A 14,700-nucleotide genomic window follows, 5' to 3' on the forward strand; every position below is an offset into this window, starting at 1 on the left:
GAGAGCCCGATGCGGGACTCGATCCCAGGACCCTGAGATCATGATCTGAGCCGAAGGCAGTGGCTTAACCCACTGAGCCACCCAGGCACCCTGAATTTCTGTTTTTTTAAAAAAATATTTTATTTATTTATTTGACAGAGATCACAAGTAGGCAGAGGGGCAGGCAGAGAGACAGAGGGAGAAGCAGGCTCCCCGCTGAGCAGAGAGCCCGATGGGGCTTGATCCCAGGACCCTGAGATCATGACCTGAGCCGAAGGCAGAGGCTTAAGCTACTTAGCCACCCAGGCACCCCTGAATTTCCATTTTACCTTCAGTCTCATTCCTTTACTTTAGTAGTAAATTGTCTCATTTTTCCATAAGCACATTTCATCTCCCTTAAGAGATTTTTAACTGGGGCGCCTGAGTGGCTCAGTTAGTTAAGCATCTGCCTTGGGCTCTGATCATGATCTCAGAGTCCTGGGATCGCGTCCCCCATTGGGCTCCCTGCTCAGCGGGGAGCCTGCTTCTCCCTCTCCCTCTGTCTCCGGGCTTGTGCTCTCACTCTCTGTCAAATAAATTAATAAAATAAAATCTTTAAAAGAAAAAAAGAGAGCTTTTGTATCTTACACAAAGCATGCAGTAGGCCCTTTAAATAGTGATACAGTTCATGCTCCATGAAATTCACCCTGTGCAGTGTGTGATGCAGTGGTTTTAGTAACTTCATGGGGTTATGTAACCATCACCACCAATTCCAGAACGTTTCCATCACCCCAGATGGAAACCCCGAACTCTTGAGCAGTTACCCCACGCCCCAGCCCCAGCACCTAGCAGCTGCTCATGGGCGTTTTGTCTCCATGCCCTTGAATCCTTGGGATGCGTCCTATGTGTGTCAGGCTTCTGTCACTCAGTACAATGCTGTCAAGGTTCATCCATGTTGTAGTGTCTCCGCACTGCAGCCCTTTTGATTGCCAAACACTGTTCTGTTCTAATGTGTTGGATTTCCAAGATCTGTTTCTGGACTACTTGTTTCTTGTGGCCCCTGACTAAAGTTGAGGCAGCACTTGGGCCCCAGAAAAGCACAATGGGGCACATGCTTTTAGTATGTGTCACAGCAAGGCCCCAGGAGGCGGTGGCGCCCTGTGTTCATCATACTGATTTCATCATCGGATCCTTAAAATATCAGTTTTCTTGTGTGTGTGGTACATAATCATTCTAGAAAACTTAAGCATGGCTGAGCTCCCAGAAAGTCCCTTCATAATCTTCTCACCCTGGCATCACTACTGTTAACTTGGTGTATACAATTCCAGGCTTTTTTCTGTGTGTGAATTGCCTGCCTGCCTGTGTGTGTGTGTGTGCCATCTTCCCATTTGTGGAAAAGGATGTGGTGAACAGCCCTGTAACTAAACAGTGGGTAACCAACACTATTTTCAAAAATGTGTGCTTTTTCTTTCTACGATGTTTTGGTAGCAGATGATGGAAATTCCTAAGATTTAACAGTTTTATTTTTTATCTTAAAAAAATTCGTGAATTATAGGCTAAAATTGTTCTCTGCCGGGCTTAGTTGGTAGAGTCAGCTAAAATCTCTTTTAAAAAAATTTTTTTCAACATGCTAATAAAACTTTTTAAACAGAACAAAATAAAGCAAAGCAAAAACAGCTTCAGCTTGTTTTTATTTCACTTTTTAGGGAATTAAATTACATTTTTTAAAAGATTTTATTTATTTATTTGACAGACATAGATCACAAACAGGCAGAGAAGCAGGTAGAGAGAGAGGAGGAAGCAGGCCCCCTGCCGAGCAGTGAGCCCGATGCGGGGCTCAATCCCCGGACCCTGAGATCATGACCTGAGCTGAAGGCAGAGGCTTTAATCCACTGAGCCACCCAGGCACCCCTTAAATTACATTTTTTTAAAAAAGATTTTTATTTATTTATTTGACAGACAGAGATCACAAGTAGGCAGAGAGGCAGGCAGAGAGAGAGAGGAAGGGAAGCAGGCTCCCTGGTGAGCAGAAAGCCCGATGCGGGACTCGATCCCAGGACCCTAGGATCATGACCTGAGCCGAAGGCAGAGGCTTTAACCCATTGAGCCACCCAGGTGCCCCTTAAATTACATTTTTTAAGACTTTCTTTATCCTTTCAGAGCACAGCAGATTTCTGAACAGAGATAAAAGGAAGGTGGCTACGTGAGGAATGTATGTACCTGTTTTTTCTCAGGTTAATAGGATGATTAGTTTAGCTGGCCCTCTCTTTTGATTCTCTTGTTTTTGTTTTTTTGCTACTCTTTCAAGTAAGAAGAAGAGAAGTGATATTTATTAAGAAACTCCCTGATTCACTTCTTCTATAAAATTTTAAATAGGTATAAATTATCACATTAAAGCCCATAATTGTGGCCAGATTATAACTTAAAAGATTTTAAATTATAAGTGATATATTAATGTAAATGATATTTAACACCCATAACTTGGGGACATACTTATGTATACATTTAAAAGTGGATGAAATCAGGGCCCCTGGGTGGCCCAGCGGGTTAAAACCTCTGCCTTCAGTTCAGGTCATCTCAGGGTCCTAGGATCGAGCCCCACATCGGGCTCTCTGCTCAGGGGGGAGCCTGCTCCCCCGACCCCGGCCTGCCTCTCTGCCTACTTATGATCTCTCTCTGTCAAATAAATAAATAAAATCTTAAAAAAATAAAAGTGGTTGAAATGGGTTTAGAAGTGTATTTCAAAGTTGGGATGCCTTTGCTTTGTTTTACTCATAATTTTCTAGGAGGGAGAAGTAGCAGTTATAAATACTGTGGCCAGCGGTGGTAGTGGCGTCCACCCAGCAGTGGCGTGGGTGGGGGAGGCACCTCTGTGGTTGCCTGGTATAACGTATCCCTTCTGGTGGCTGGTGGATGCCTCCGATTTGCCCTGGAGGCTCCCCCGGCCGGCCCCCTCCTCACCTCCCTGTGTCACTTACCACAGGGTGGGGGTGGGGAGTGGGGTGGGGGGCACCCAGACAGCATATCAGGTTCATACCAGTCTCTCCCTGCCTTTCATATCTGCCTGCTGTCCTTAAGCATGTCTCTGGCTCTGCCTTCGTAAAAGATCCATATCCAGCCGTTTCCCCGTGTCTGCCATCACCCTACAGCTCGGGCGCTGCATGTCCTCTCAGATGGCGTGTGCGTCGTCCCCTGGATCTGCTCCCACAGCGGCCACAGTGTTTTAGATGACATCACTTCACTACCCTGCTTGGAATCCTCCAAGGACCTCTTTTTTTAAAAAATTGAGATATGACTCACATACCACCATTCTGAAGTATGCAGTTCAGTGGTTTTTAGACTTTCCACAAGGTTGTGCAACCCTCACACTCACTCCAGCATTTTCATTGCCCCAGATGAAACCCCGTAGCTGTTAGCAGTTACTCCCCCAGCTCCCTGGCAGTCACCAGTGTCTCTGTCTCTTGACCATTTGCCTCCAGTGGGCTCTTCGATAGGAGCTTTTTAGAAATGGAGCATCTCGGCCCTCTTCCCGGATCCACTCAGTCAGAGACTGAGGATGGAGCCCAGCCGTCTGCACCCCAGTTTGAGGAGCAGTGACCTGATACCCCTATAATCCTTTCCCCTTGCTGCCCCTGCAGATGCACTCTGCCCGCCTTCCCCTCCTTGCCCTGTGCAGAAGCCTGTGGCACCCATGTCCCCTCTCCACATGGCTCCCCCTGTTTTGAATTTTGGGCCGTGTGCTGTGTTAGCTGTTCAGTAAAGGTAACCTGCACAATGGGACCGAGTCCGTAGAGCCGCTGGCCTGTCCGTACCAGATGAAGGGAAAGTGTGGAAGCAGGACGATGGCTGGCTAGGGCCAGCGGGAGGACCAAGAGGACACTAGCTCTGTTCCATCGGAGTGGCCGGTGGCAGCTGTGTGCTCTGCTGCACCTCTGCACAGATGGAGGCGGACTCGGGGTGAGAGCAAGTCCGAGGGGAGTCTGTAACATGCAGGACCCGCTTGTCTGCAAACAAGCACCTACCGTGTGCGTGCCGTGTGCTGGGCTGCGTGGTCCGCGGGGCCGAGGATGTGGCGCTAAAGAGACAGACCTCCAGCTTTCGTACTGCGGATATTCCAGAAGGGCCGATGGAGGGTAAAGCCAAATTAACCGAATACGAAGTGTGGTACCTGAGGGACTGTGCCAAAGAGAGCCCAAAGCAGGGAGGTAGGCATGCATGCGTGCGTGTGCACACATGTGTCGGGATCTAGGCAGCGATAGTGGGGAGACCCTCGCTGGCAAGGCGGTGCAGACCTGCAGGTCTGGGGAGCAGGCAGGCCGGCTGCAGACAGAGCAGGGCAGGTGTACAGGCTTGGCGGGCAGGATGGCTGAGATGGAGGGGATTAGGAGAGGAGGCCTGGGGAGGCAGTGGTGGCAGGTGTTGGCTCGGGCTTGTCACGAGTCCTCTAAGCCAGACCAGCGCCCTCTCCCTCCCCGTCTCCCTGCCTGACGCAGCCACAAAGCAAAGCAGCCCTCCTTTCCTCCTGAGTTTACTGTCTCCCGAGTTGCGCCGCTCACAGCACTGCTCTCTTCCCCATTTTGTCACCAGGCCCCTCTTTCCTACGTAACCCATCCTTCCTCACAGCCTTTGTTCAGGCCCTTGCTCCGGCCCAAACGCTGGCTGTAGCGTGCCGGCTGTTGTAGGAAGGTCCGCTTTGATGCTGACCCCCGAAGTTGGTGGCAGTGCTGGGAGCACAAGACTCTTAACTTTGAAGATGGGAACTGAGGCTCCGAGAGGTGACGTGGTTTCCCCAAGGAGGTCTAGCTAATAATTAACAGATTTGGAGGCAGAGCCCAGACGTCTTGCCCAGGAGTCCTGAGCAATGTCACACCACCCACCTACCAGCCACCAGCCCAAGCACGTGAGCACGGGCCCTGCAGTCAGCACTGAGCGAGTCCTCACACGCGGGAGGTGGTAATGGGTCAGCTCATGCACCTGCCATTCATGCAATGCTGTGGGCTTGTGGGGAAAGATAACCTTAAACAGAACACATCTCTCATCGTTCTTATTCGTAATCATACCTTTAAGTAAACAAAGCTGTTGTTTTCCAGAAAGTAAAAGACCAGATCCCTGTTAAAGTTGGGGTTACATAGAGCATTTCCTAATACTTTCCTGCTGTAAGGAACAGCCCGAAGAGTAAAGAATGGATCCAAAGAGCAGAATTAACCCTGTCATTTTAGTAGCAAGTCGATTTCTTCATAGGTAAAGAGAGAGTTGTGCTGGCTCTGCTCGTCTGGGGTTGATGTGAGTTTCTGAGCTGCCTGTGCAGCCCGCACGGGTCCTAGTACCCCTCCCCCCTCCACGTTCCCCCCAGGGGGTGGGGTGGGGTGGGGTGGGGTGGGGTACTAGGACCCGTGGGAGCTGCGCTCGGTATCCCTGCAGTTCCACAAACACTTGTCTGCTGTGTACAGCGCAGACACTTCCTGGTTTTGAAGTGTTCAACTTCGCAGACAGTGTTGGGTGGGTGGGGAGCTCAGAGAGCCGCTGTGGAATTCCGGAGTGTCATGAAATGTGCCCTATGATTTGTCGGAGCTCCGGCAGGCTGGAAGTCTGTGAGCATAGGCAATCTTTTTTTATGTTTTTCCAGGTGATTTTTGACAGGCTTTTGGCTTTCTGTGTGGTTTTAAAGTACTCCCTTCTTCTCTGGTTGAAGCCTGGAACGATGTGTCTTTATTAATACAGTTTGTCGGGAGGGGAAGGACCGCATAGGATTAGCTTGAAAGCTGCTCAGTTCATCCTGGGAAGCCGCATGGTTTTTTCCCATGTTTTATTTGCTGTTCACCCGTATTCACTCTATTAATTTTTCTGGGTTCCCTGCTGCGTGCTGTCATGGGCCAGGTGACTCAGTGCATTGCATGGGTTCCTGTGAGTTGAGAGCTTTGGTTGGAAAAAGGAAGGACGCGGTGACCTTAAGGAAACGTGGTCGAAGGTGAAGGAGGAGCTGCAAGGTGCCTGGTGCTGAGCCTGCTCACCCTGGGGTGGGGCGGTGTTCTCCCCTGCCGGCTCCCCCTCTCACCTGACCGCACTCCTGCGGCACCCGGCCTGACCACTTGGCTGGTGTCCATCACTCCACAAGCCGGCCCTGCGTTTTTGCAGAGAAGAGCCTCGTGCTGCTTTCTGGAGGTGGGCAAGGAAGGCTGAGCCTCAGGGGGAGGCTGTGGGTGGGCCCGTATCCGCCTGAGCCCAGTGCGGGTCCTACTCATTCTGCTCTTTTGTGGCCTTAAACCCCCAACTTTTCCCAATGTTGGTGGCCCATTAATCAGTTATAGAACGTGTGCTGGTCCAGAGTGGACCCACCAAAGCCTTGGCCTTCTCCTTTCGTGGGAAGAATTACTCTCGCAGGATCAGTGCTCTCAGGGGGATTGCTTTCAGGCTGTGTGTGTTTTATCCAGATACGCGCGGACCTGCGTGGAGGAGGTGCTCATGGGTTGCCATCTGCGGTTTATTTGCTGGGTCAGTTTCTTCAGCACTGGGAATTCACATTTTCAGGGGATAGTTTATCTGCGTGAAAGTTTGCTTTCTTTACTCTCAGTGTTTTTAAGAGGCAACGTCTGTGTTTACTAGGAGAAAGGTGGCAGGTGGGTTGGAGGTGGAGATCTTCTGCTGTCTGATTTATTTTCTCTGCGAGGCTGGGTGAGTGTTAGCCTGACAGCCCGTCGCTTGGCTAACACCTTGTTGATGAAGACTTAGACTGTAATGTAGGTATTTGATTAAAACATTTTAGCCTTATAAGTACGATTTTTTCAGTAGGTGGTTGAAGCACGTGGTATGAATGCTAGATTTCCCTCCAGGCTGTGTGTCCTGTTTCCCAGATCCACCGTCAGAGCAGCACACTCTTAGGTCTCCAGCCTCTTTGGCGGAGGAAGGGTGCCCGCAGCTACCCCGAATCTCCCAGTGTTGGTAGGAGGGTCTGTTTCGAGCATGGGTCTGGCACCTATGAGGAACCATGTAAGTATTTGGCAGACGAATAACAAATACAGCGTCAGAGCCTGTCTTTGTTGGGTCTTTTGTGTGAACTTGTTTGCCTGAACCCCAAGGATCCTGGAGGCTCTGTGGGCACTGCTCGCTGAGGGGCCGGGCTGCTGCGCCGCTCTGCACAGGGGCTAGGGAAGGGGACCCAAGGGGACTGAAGAGTGAAAGGCACAGTATGGACACTGACAGCGGCTGTTTCTCTCTGTTGGCAGATGTTTCTCACCGTGTACCTCAGTGACAGCGAGCAGCACTTCACCGAGGTCCCCGTGACCCCCGAGACGATGTGCAGAGATGTGGTGGATCTGTGCAAAGAGCCCGGCGAGAGCGAGTGCCATCTGGCCGAAGTGTGGTGTGGCTCTGGTATGAGACCTGGATGGTGCTGCTGTGTAGACATGGCTGTGGGCGGCATGCGTGTTGTCTCTGCGGGGAAGCCGGAGACTTGCACGTGCATCAGGGTGTGACGTTCTCTCGCTGGCTTCGCTGTGACGTAGGCAGGCTTTCCCTCTTGTCCTTCTGTGCAGTATGGTGAAGACGCCGCACCCAGTACACAAGGTCAAGGACAGGCAGGTGGCCCAGCAGGGTGGGCTTCTGGGCCGGACGCGGGAAATGCTTGAGGAATGGTTCCTCTGTGCTGTGACTCAACTGAATTAGAAACGTAAGGCGTCCTGATTGCTTTGCCCTCTCCCGGTTTTTGTAGGTTTTTAGGGAAAGCTCTTCAGTGTTGAGTTACCATGGTGGCAAAAGGCAGTGGTGAAATCATAGGCATTATTTTAGGCTTTGAAATCAGTCCCTCACTCTATTTCTTTGGAGCTCTCAAATGGAAGAGCCTGGTCTTTTTCTGGCCCCTCAGGAGTTTGTAGACGTGTGAGTAATTTTCCATAATTTCTGCCTTGTTCCTGTACGGCCAGGGTGATGTCCCACTGCTTCTTTCTCTCCCAGGGGGCCAAGGGTCCCAGCACCCGTTATACCTGGTTAATTGGGTCCACACCATTCGTAATACCTGCCTGTAGCCAAACTCCCTCCCACGCCTCTTGGTCATCTTCAGCCAGCTTTCTTACAATCGGGTATCCTGGAAGGTCCTGTGCTCACTCCCTGAATTGCTTGCTTCTTTTCCCTTCACAAAGGAACTAGATTAGACCATTCACATAAAGAAACCCAGATGATCCTTTTCAAATGAAAATGAGATAGTCCAACTTTCCACTCCTCTGTGGCTTTCTCTTCTCCTGAGGAAAAAAATCTAAATTTCTGACCTTGGGTTGTGAAGTTTGTGTCACTGTCATTGGGCACCATTCTCCTTGGCCTGCAGCTTCCCTTCTGTTCCCGAGGAAACTAATCTCCTTCCCACCTTAGGGCCCTTGGTGCCAGCCTGTCCCACTGCCTGTGTCGCTTTCCAGGTGCTATTGCCTGCAGTTCAGCTGGAGTGTTCTGTCCTCCCAGAGACTCTCCTGGAGCATCCTGCTACTGTGGCCATGAAGCCACCCTGATTTCATCCTCCAGGTTTTGTGTGTTCATTAGTTTTTTGCCACTTGACTTCCTGTAGCCCAAACACATGCGTTAGAATGTAGACTTCCTAAGAGGAGAGGCTTGCGTGTGTCGTGCGTCAGTGTTCCTGGCTCAGGGAGAGGGCCTGGCGTCCGACGCTGCTCTGTCAGTGCTTCTTGAATGACTGAATGAATGCACTGCTGGCCGCTTCTGGCTGCCTCCTTGCATTCCACAGATCACCGTGCTGTGCCCTTTACTGAGATGATGGAAAGCCCCTGTCGGGAGCGAGGAAGCAGTGTCCTTCTCTTGGGAAAGGCTCGGTGTCTCCTGGGAACTCTTGATTCCACCTGTTCTTTTTCCTCTCTGTGTCTTGCTCACTTGAGGCCGGTAACCCTTACTATGGGATGATGTTTAGAAAAGTTCCTTTCTTCTCACTCTTTTGGTTAAAAAAAAAAAAAAGAAAGAAAGAAAAAGAAATGACCGCACCTGAATGTGGGTTTTTGTTTTGTTTTTGTTTTTGTTTTGCAAAAGAGGAAATAATGTGGACAGAATGGAAACCTCTCCCCCATGCCCGTCCCCTGCTCTCAGTGTAACTGCTCAATGTAGCAGGGAACTTTTCATACTCTTGTCTCTGCATTTGTAATTGTAGTACTATAGGAGTAATTCTGTGTGTTGTCTCTTTTTCTGTTTTGGTTTTTTTTTTTTCCCTTCTGTAAGTAGTGTCATACATGTCAATATCCTGCAACTTAGTGTTTCAGACCAGTATGTGTAAATCCATATCATGATTTTTACTTTTTTTAAAAATTTTTTTGAGAGAGAGCGTACTCAGGGAGAGGGAGGGGAGGATGGGGAGAGAGACTCTTAGGCAGATCCCATAGCTCATGTGGAGCCTAATGTAGACTCAATCTCATAACCCTGAGATCATGACCTGAGGTGAAACCAAGAGTTGGACCCTGAACTGACTGAGGCCCCCTACCCCCAGGTACCCCTCTGCCTTTGTTTATATAAATGCTGTGGTGAGATTCCTTTCAGGAGCCTCTTGATCTGGGCAACTGTTTTTCTCTGGAGTACATACCACGAAGTGGAGTTGCTTAAAGGTTCACACACTTGAAAATTTAACATGTGGTGCTGGATTGCCTTCCATAGAGGCTGGCCACTCACACCCATACCACTTATTTCTGAAAGAATCTTCCGTCAACAGTTGATAGGATAATATTTTAATTTTTGCTAAGCTGATAGCTGAGGTTGCCGGTTCTTTTATTTGTTTGTTGGCCATTAGGGTTTCCATATTTATTTATTTATTTATTTACATTTTAAGTTAGTTCCACACCCAGAGTCAGCCTGGAGCTCAAGTCTCATGCTCCTCTGCCTGAGCCCACCCAGCACCCCTGGATTTCCATTTTTATTTATTTATTTATTATTTATTATTATTATTTTTTAAAGATTTTATTTATTTGACAGACAGAGCTCACAAGTAGACAGAGAGGCAGGCAGAGAGAGAGGAGGAAGCAGGCTCCCCTCGAAGCAGAGAGCTCGATGCGGGGCTCGATCCCAGGACCCTGGGATCATGACCTGAGCCGAAGGCAGAGGCTTAACCCACTGAGCCACCCAGGCGCCCCTGGATTTCCATTTTTAAAATATTGTTTCTCCACAGTCTTTGCTCACGTTTCCCTTGGCACTTGTCTCTTGATTTGTAGGCATTCAGAAACAGAAACTCTTCTGGATCCTAAGCCTGTTTGTGTGATTTAAAAGGATCCTTCCCGCAAGGCTGTAAACCTACTCTCCTCTTACGTAATGCTCTAAGTTTGAAAGAATTTTCCTTCCTCCCCCATTAACTTTTGTGATTTGTGTGAGTTAGGGAGCGAATTCCTTGTTTCCTGAATGGGGAGTGAATTGTCTGAGGTGCCTTACCGAACGGTGGTTTCTTTCTCACTGACGTGAAACATCCCTGCAGGCCAGGTTAGATCTCGTGCACAGTCCTGTTTCTGGACGCCTCATTCCGTTGCTTTTGTCTTGTTTATGAAAGAATCAAGCGGTTCTGAATACTATAGTTTAAGAGTACTATACGTTTAAGAGTACTGTAGTTTAAGAGTACGTTAAGTGTCTGTAAGGCAAGTGCTTTCATTTCATTGTTGTACTTTTTCAAAAAAAATAAATGAGCCATTCTTCCATTTTTCCTTTTTCAGATAAATTTGAGGATGGCCTTGAAAGGTTCCGTGGAAGGTCGTGTTAGGACTTAGATTGGTTGGAGTGAATTCATGATTCATGTGTGGGCTGTCTGCATGATGCTGTGATTCAGAGCAAGGCCTTGGGTCTCAGGTTCCTGTCTTTTTCACTTAGTGGCTTTGTAACTGAAACTCCCGGCCAGCCTTGCCTGTGACCCCGCGGCAGGGATGGCTGTGGGTGGAGCAGGTGGTGGGCACAGGGCACAGGCAGGACTGCGAGGTGTGTGTGTGCGTGCGCAGCCTGCTCTGCCTCCTTGGGGCTCCCAGAGCGCGCAGGGTTCCCTTCGGCGTTTCGAGGGAGTATGTGTGCGCTTGCACCAGTGTGCATGTACGAGCATGCGTGTGTTTGGTCAGGAGGTGGGAGGTTACTCAGAAGCTCTGTTGGGGGGGTATCTGCTGGGTGTGTTTCCTTTTGGGGGGTCACATGGGATTTCTGGGGCTTAGGGGTGAGGAGGGGCACCTCTGTCACTTCCAGGGCTGCAAGCAGAGTGGCACTTTGTTGTGGCTGAGTGGACTGGGCTCGGGGTGAGTCCACAAACCTGGTGGCTGTGACGACGGGCAGGTGCACAGTGCTTTCTGAGGCTCTTTGAGCGTTCTTCTATTAAAACTTAGTGCTGGAGTAGCTCTGCTTTTTTTTTTTTTTTTTTTTAAAGATTTTTCTAGAGAGTAAGAGAAAGAGTGCTAGAGAGAGAGAGAGAGCACAAGCAGGGAGAGGCAGAGGCAGAGGAAGAAATAGACTCCCCGCTGAGCAAGGAGCCTGACGTAGAACTTGATCCCAGGACCCTGAGAGCATGACCAGACCTGAAGGCAGACACTTAAGTATCTCTGGGTTTTGTTTTGTTTTTAAAGATTTTGTTTATTTATTTGACAGACAGAGATCACAAGTAGGCAGAGGGCAGGCAGAGAGAGAGGAGGAAGCATGCTCCCTGCTGAGCAGAGAGCCGGATGTGGGGCTTGATCCCAGGACCCCGGGATCATGCCCTGAGCTGAAGGCAGAGGCTTTAACCCCCTGAGCCACCCAGGTGCCCCAGTATTTCCGGTTTTAAGCAGTTGGGTCCTCGAACAATAGGTTTGGTTTTTATATCCAGGTCCTTGAGGTTGGAGGATATTTTGAGGGTAGCTTAAGATACACGATTTCTCCTGAAGTTTCCATCTATTAGAGTATTCTGTGTCCTTTTTGTCTCTAGAGAAGTTTTGACAACTGGCATTCTCACTGGAAGAGGGGCTGGAAAGATACACAGTTGGCCCTTCAACAATGTGGGGGTTCAGAGCACCGACCCTCTCGTGCAGTCAAAAATCTGCATGGGACTTTTGACTCCCCCAAACTACACTCCTTACGTCTTAGTGTTGCCTGAAAGCTCCGCTGACCACGTCAGCAGTCCATGAATACATATTTTGGGTGTTATGTATTATATACTATGTGTTCTTCAATCAAGTTTGCTAGAGGGAAGAAAGTACTATTAAGAAGATCGTGGGGCACTTGGGTGGTTCAGTCAGGCAGGCATCTGAGTCTTGGTTTCTGCTCAGGTTGTGAGATCGAGCCCCATCCTGGGCTCTGTGCTCTGTGAGGAGTCTGCTTGAGATTTTCTCCCCTCTCCTTCTGCTCCTCCCCCCACCACACATGCATGTGTGCGTGCGCTCGCTCTTTCTCAAATAAATCTTTAAAAAAAAGAGAAAATCGTAAGGAACAGAAAATACATTTCAGGACTGAACTGTATTTATCAAAAACAATTCTCCTATAAGTGGACCTAGGTGGTCATACCCATGTCATTCATGGGTCAACTCTGTTTTCAGTGCTGTAAAATAGCCTTTTGTTTAGAAGTGGGTATGTCTGATTTTTTAAACATAGTTTATAGAATTATAGTTTAAAAATATGCTAACAGTAGAATTAGCCTTTATTTAAAGATTTGATTTAGAGAGTACCTGTGCATGAGCAGGGAGAAGGACTAAAGGAAGAGCGAATCCCAAGCTGATGCTGTGCTGAGTGAGCCCTGCGTGGAGCTTGAACTCATGACCCTGACGTCATGACCTGAGCTGAAATCCAAGGTCTCTGACACTCAGCCAGCTGAGCCACCCAGGTGCCCCTACGCTGTTTATGTAGAAAGTTATTTCTAATTTCTTATTTAAATTTGAAGAACCCTAGAACGTTTGAGTTAGAAGGGACCTCAGAGGCCAACAGTTTACAGAGACTTCTGAACCCTCAGCAAGGGTTCTGAACCCTTGGCGAGCCTATGGCCAGTCAGGAGCACTGAGATCACTCCTGTGCTCATAGCAGCCAGCCCAGACCCATTCCCCCTTCCAGCGCCCACAGCGTCGACACCGACTGTGTGTGTGGAAAATCTGTGGTGCTTTATTTCTAAGAGCCTTTTAATGAGAAGAAAGCATCAAGGATGCTCAGTTTTTCCTACAGGCATAATTTGCATGAAGGATGGGTAGTAAACGCTCTTTTCTGTACCTGCAAGTCATGTGACTTCTGTTTGTTTCCTTTAGAACGTCCAGTTGCTGATAATGAGCGGATGTTTGATGTTCTGCAAAGGTTTGGCAGTCAGAGGAATGAAGTTCGTTTCTTCCTCCGTCATGAACGGCCCCCCGGCAGGGACACAGGTAGGTAACATTGTGTGAATCCGAGCAAAGCTGTGGACTTGGACTCCACACGTCAGAGAAACGGGGAGATCAGGAGCCAGGTGACGTGAGGGGTACGGGACAGGAAGGGACATGGAAGCTAGAGGAGAGGCCAGCTTCCGAGACCTTCGGAGACCCGACTGTCGGGAGGAAAGGGTGTGGTTTCCTTTCATTTGTTTTCTTTGAAGAGGGGAGGAGCGGGTAGAAAAAAGTCCCCAGATCAGGAGGCTGAAGTGCAGGAGAGGGGGTGTGCACCTGAGAAGGTACTCCCTCAGTGGGGACGAGGTCCTGGGCACAGGAGGGAGCCGGTGTCAGCTGTAGCGGAGGGAGAGGGAGCCGGCGGGGATGGTGGCAGGCATGTGCTTTGTGGGATCAGGTGGAGGGGCTTCTTGTCTGAACGTTTTCTCGGGGTTGGGAAGGTATAGAGGCCAGCGTGAACTGTTGTGGGGAATAGGTGAGCGTCTGCCGGGGGCAAGGGGCAGGCTGCTGGGGCCCAGGTGAGACCACAGACTCCGAGACCAGGGTCATTCCTTCCAGGCATGCTTGGCAGTCTGGGCAGCTCTAAGAAGATGGTTGGATTGACCCGGGCTTGGGGTTTTGCTGGTCCAACTCAGAGGGTGGATGGGGAGAGGAGGCCATGGTCAGGACAACTTCAGCTGGTGGGAAGGGATGGAGGAGAGGGCTGCGGGGAGATGCTGGGCAGGGGAAGAGACTGCGGCCTTGGTCTTGGGCTCATGAGCAGGTGTGGTGAGAGGAACTTAGGGTCAAAAAGGAGAATGTCTGAATTTAAGATTCCAAAGGGAGCGAGCTTCTAGGTAATGAGGGCCCCATTTGGGCCATGAAATGAGCGGGAATTAGAGACCAAGAGGTTAGCTTTGGATGGAAGTCACGTGGGACGGAGGACTCGGGGGTCAGGTGCTCGCACCTGTGGGGACCGAGGGTTCGCAGTGGAGTGTGGAGACAAGGTAAGGAGGGGGAAGGTGATGGGCGCTGTGCCAGTAGAGGAACAGTGGGCTGAAAGCTGCTGGGCCCTGAGGGTGCAGCCATCCCAGGACCCTGGTGGCCTTGTTTCCAGTCAGATCTGTGCAGGATTACTAGGTGTTTCTAAAGATGGGAGAACTTTTAAAATGGGAAGTTGAGGATTTGTGACCTCAGTACATAATTCCTGGGAGCAGTTAAGTAGGTAGCAGATGTTAATTCTCTGTATTACTGCTTTAATAACTATGTCCTTTTGGTGTCTGGTGGTTAGAAATTAGTGACCGGACTGTGGGGGCCGCTGTGGCATGTGGACGCCCGCGCTTTGCAGGTGAGGGGCGCTAGCACTTCGGCCCCCTCTCCGAGGCCATGTGCCGTTCTGTGCGTTCACTTCCCATCAGCACACGCATTTCCTTTGTAGTTTTAC

At 49.7% G+C, this 14,700-nt stretch overlaps 1 protein-coding gene across 7 annotated transcripts in view; it reads left to right on the forward strand.

Moving 5' to 3' along the window:
• The window catches only part of TP53BP2 (tumor protein p53 binding protein 2), a 56,027-nt gene that overhangs the window by 15,697 nt on the left and 25,630 nt on the right, over positions 1 to 14,700 (forward strand). For 2 of the 7 annotated variants that reach the window (XM_032317096.1, XM_032317098.1), the window contains exons 1-3: positions 6,143 to 6,450; positions 7,182 to 7,329; positions 13,167 to 13,280. In XM_032317096.1, the coding sequence (XP_032172987.1) occupies positions 6,421 to 6,450; positions 7,182 to 7,329; positions 13,167 to 13,280 (292 nt within the window). In that variant the 5' untranslated portion in view covers positions 6,143 to 6,420. Of the gene's footprint in view, positions 1 to 6,019; positions 6,121 to 6,142; positions 6,451 to 7,181; positions 7,330 to 13,166; positions 13,281 to 14,700 lie in introns of those variants that run through there. The other 5 variants (XM_032317093.1, XM_032317094.1, XM_032317095.1 and 2 more) reach the window with 4 other exon arrangements.

This window comes from Mustela erminea, chromosome 17 (genome assembly GCF_009829155.1).
Source record: "Mustela erminea isolate mMusErm1 chromosome 17, mMusErm1.Pri, whole genome shotgun sequence".
NCBI classification, from domain to species: domain Eukaryota; kingdom Metazoa; phylum Chordata; class Mammalia; order Carnivora; family Mustelidae; genus Mustela; species Mustela erminea.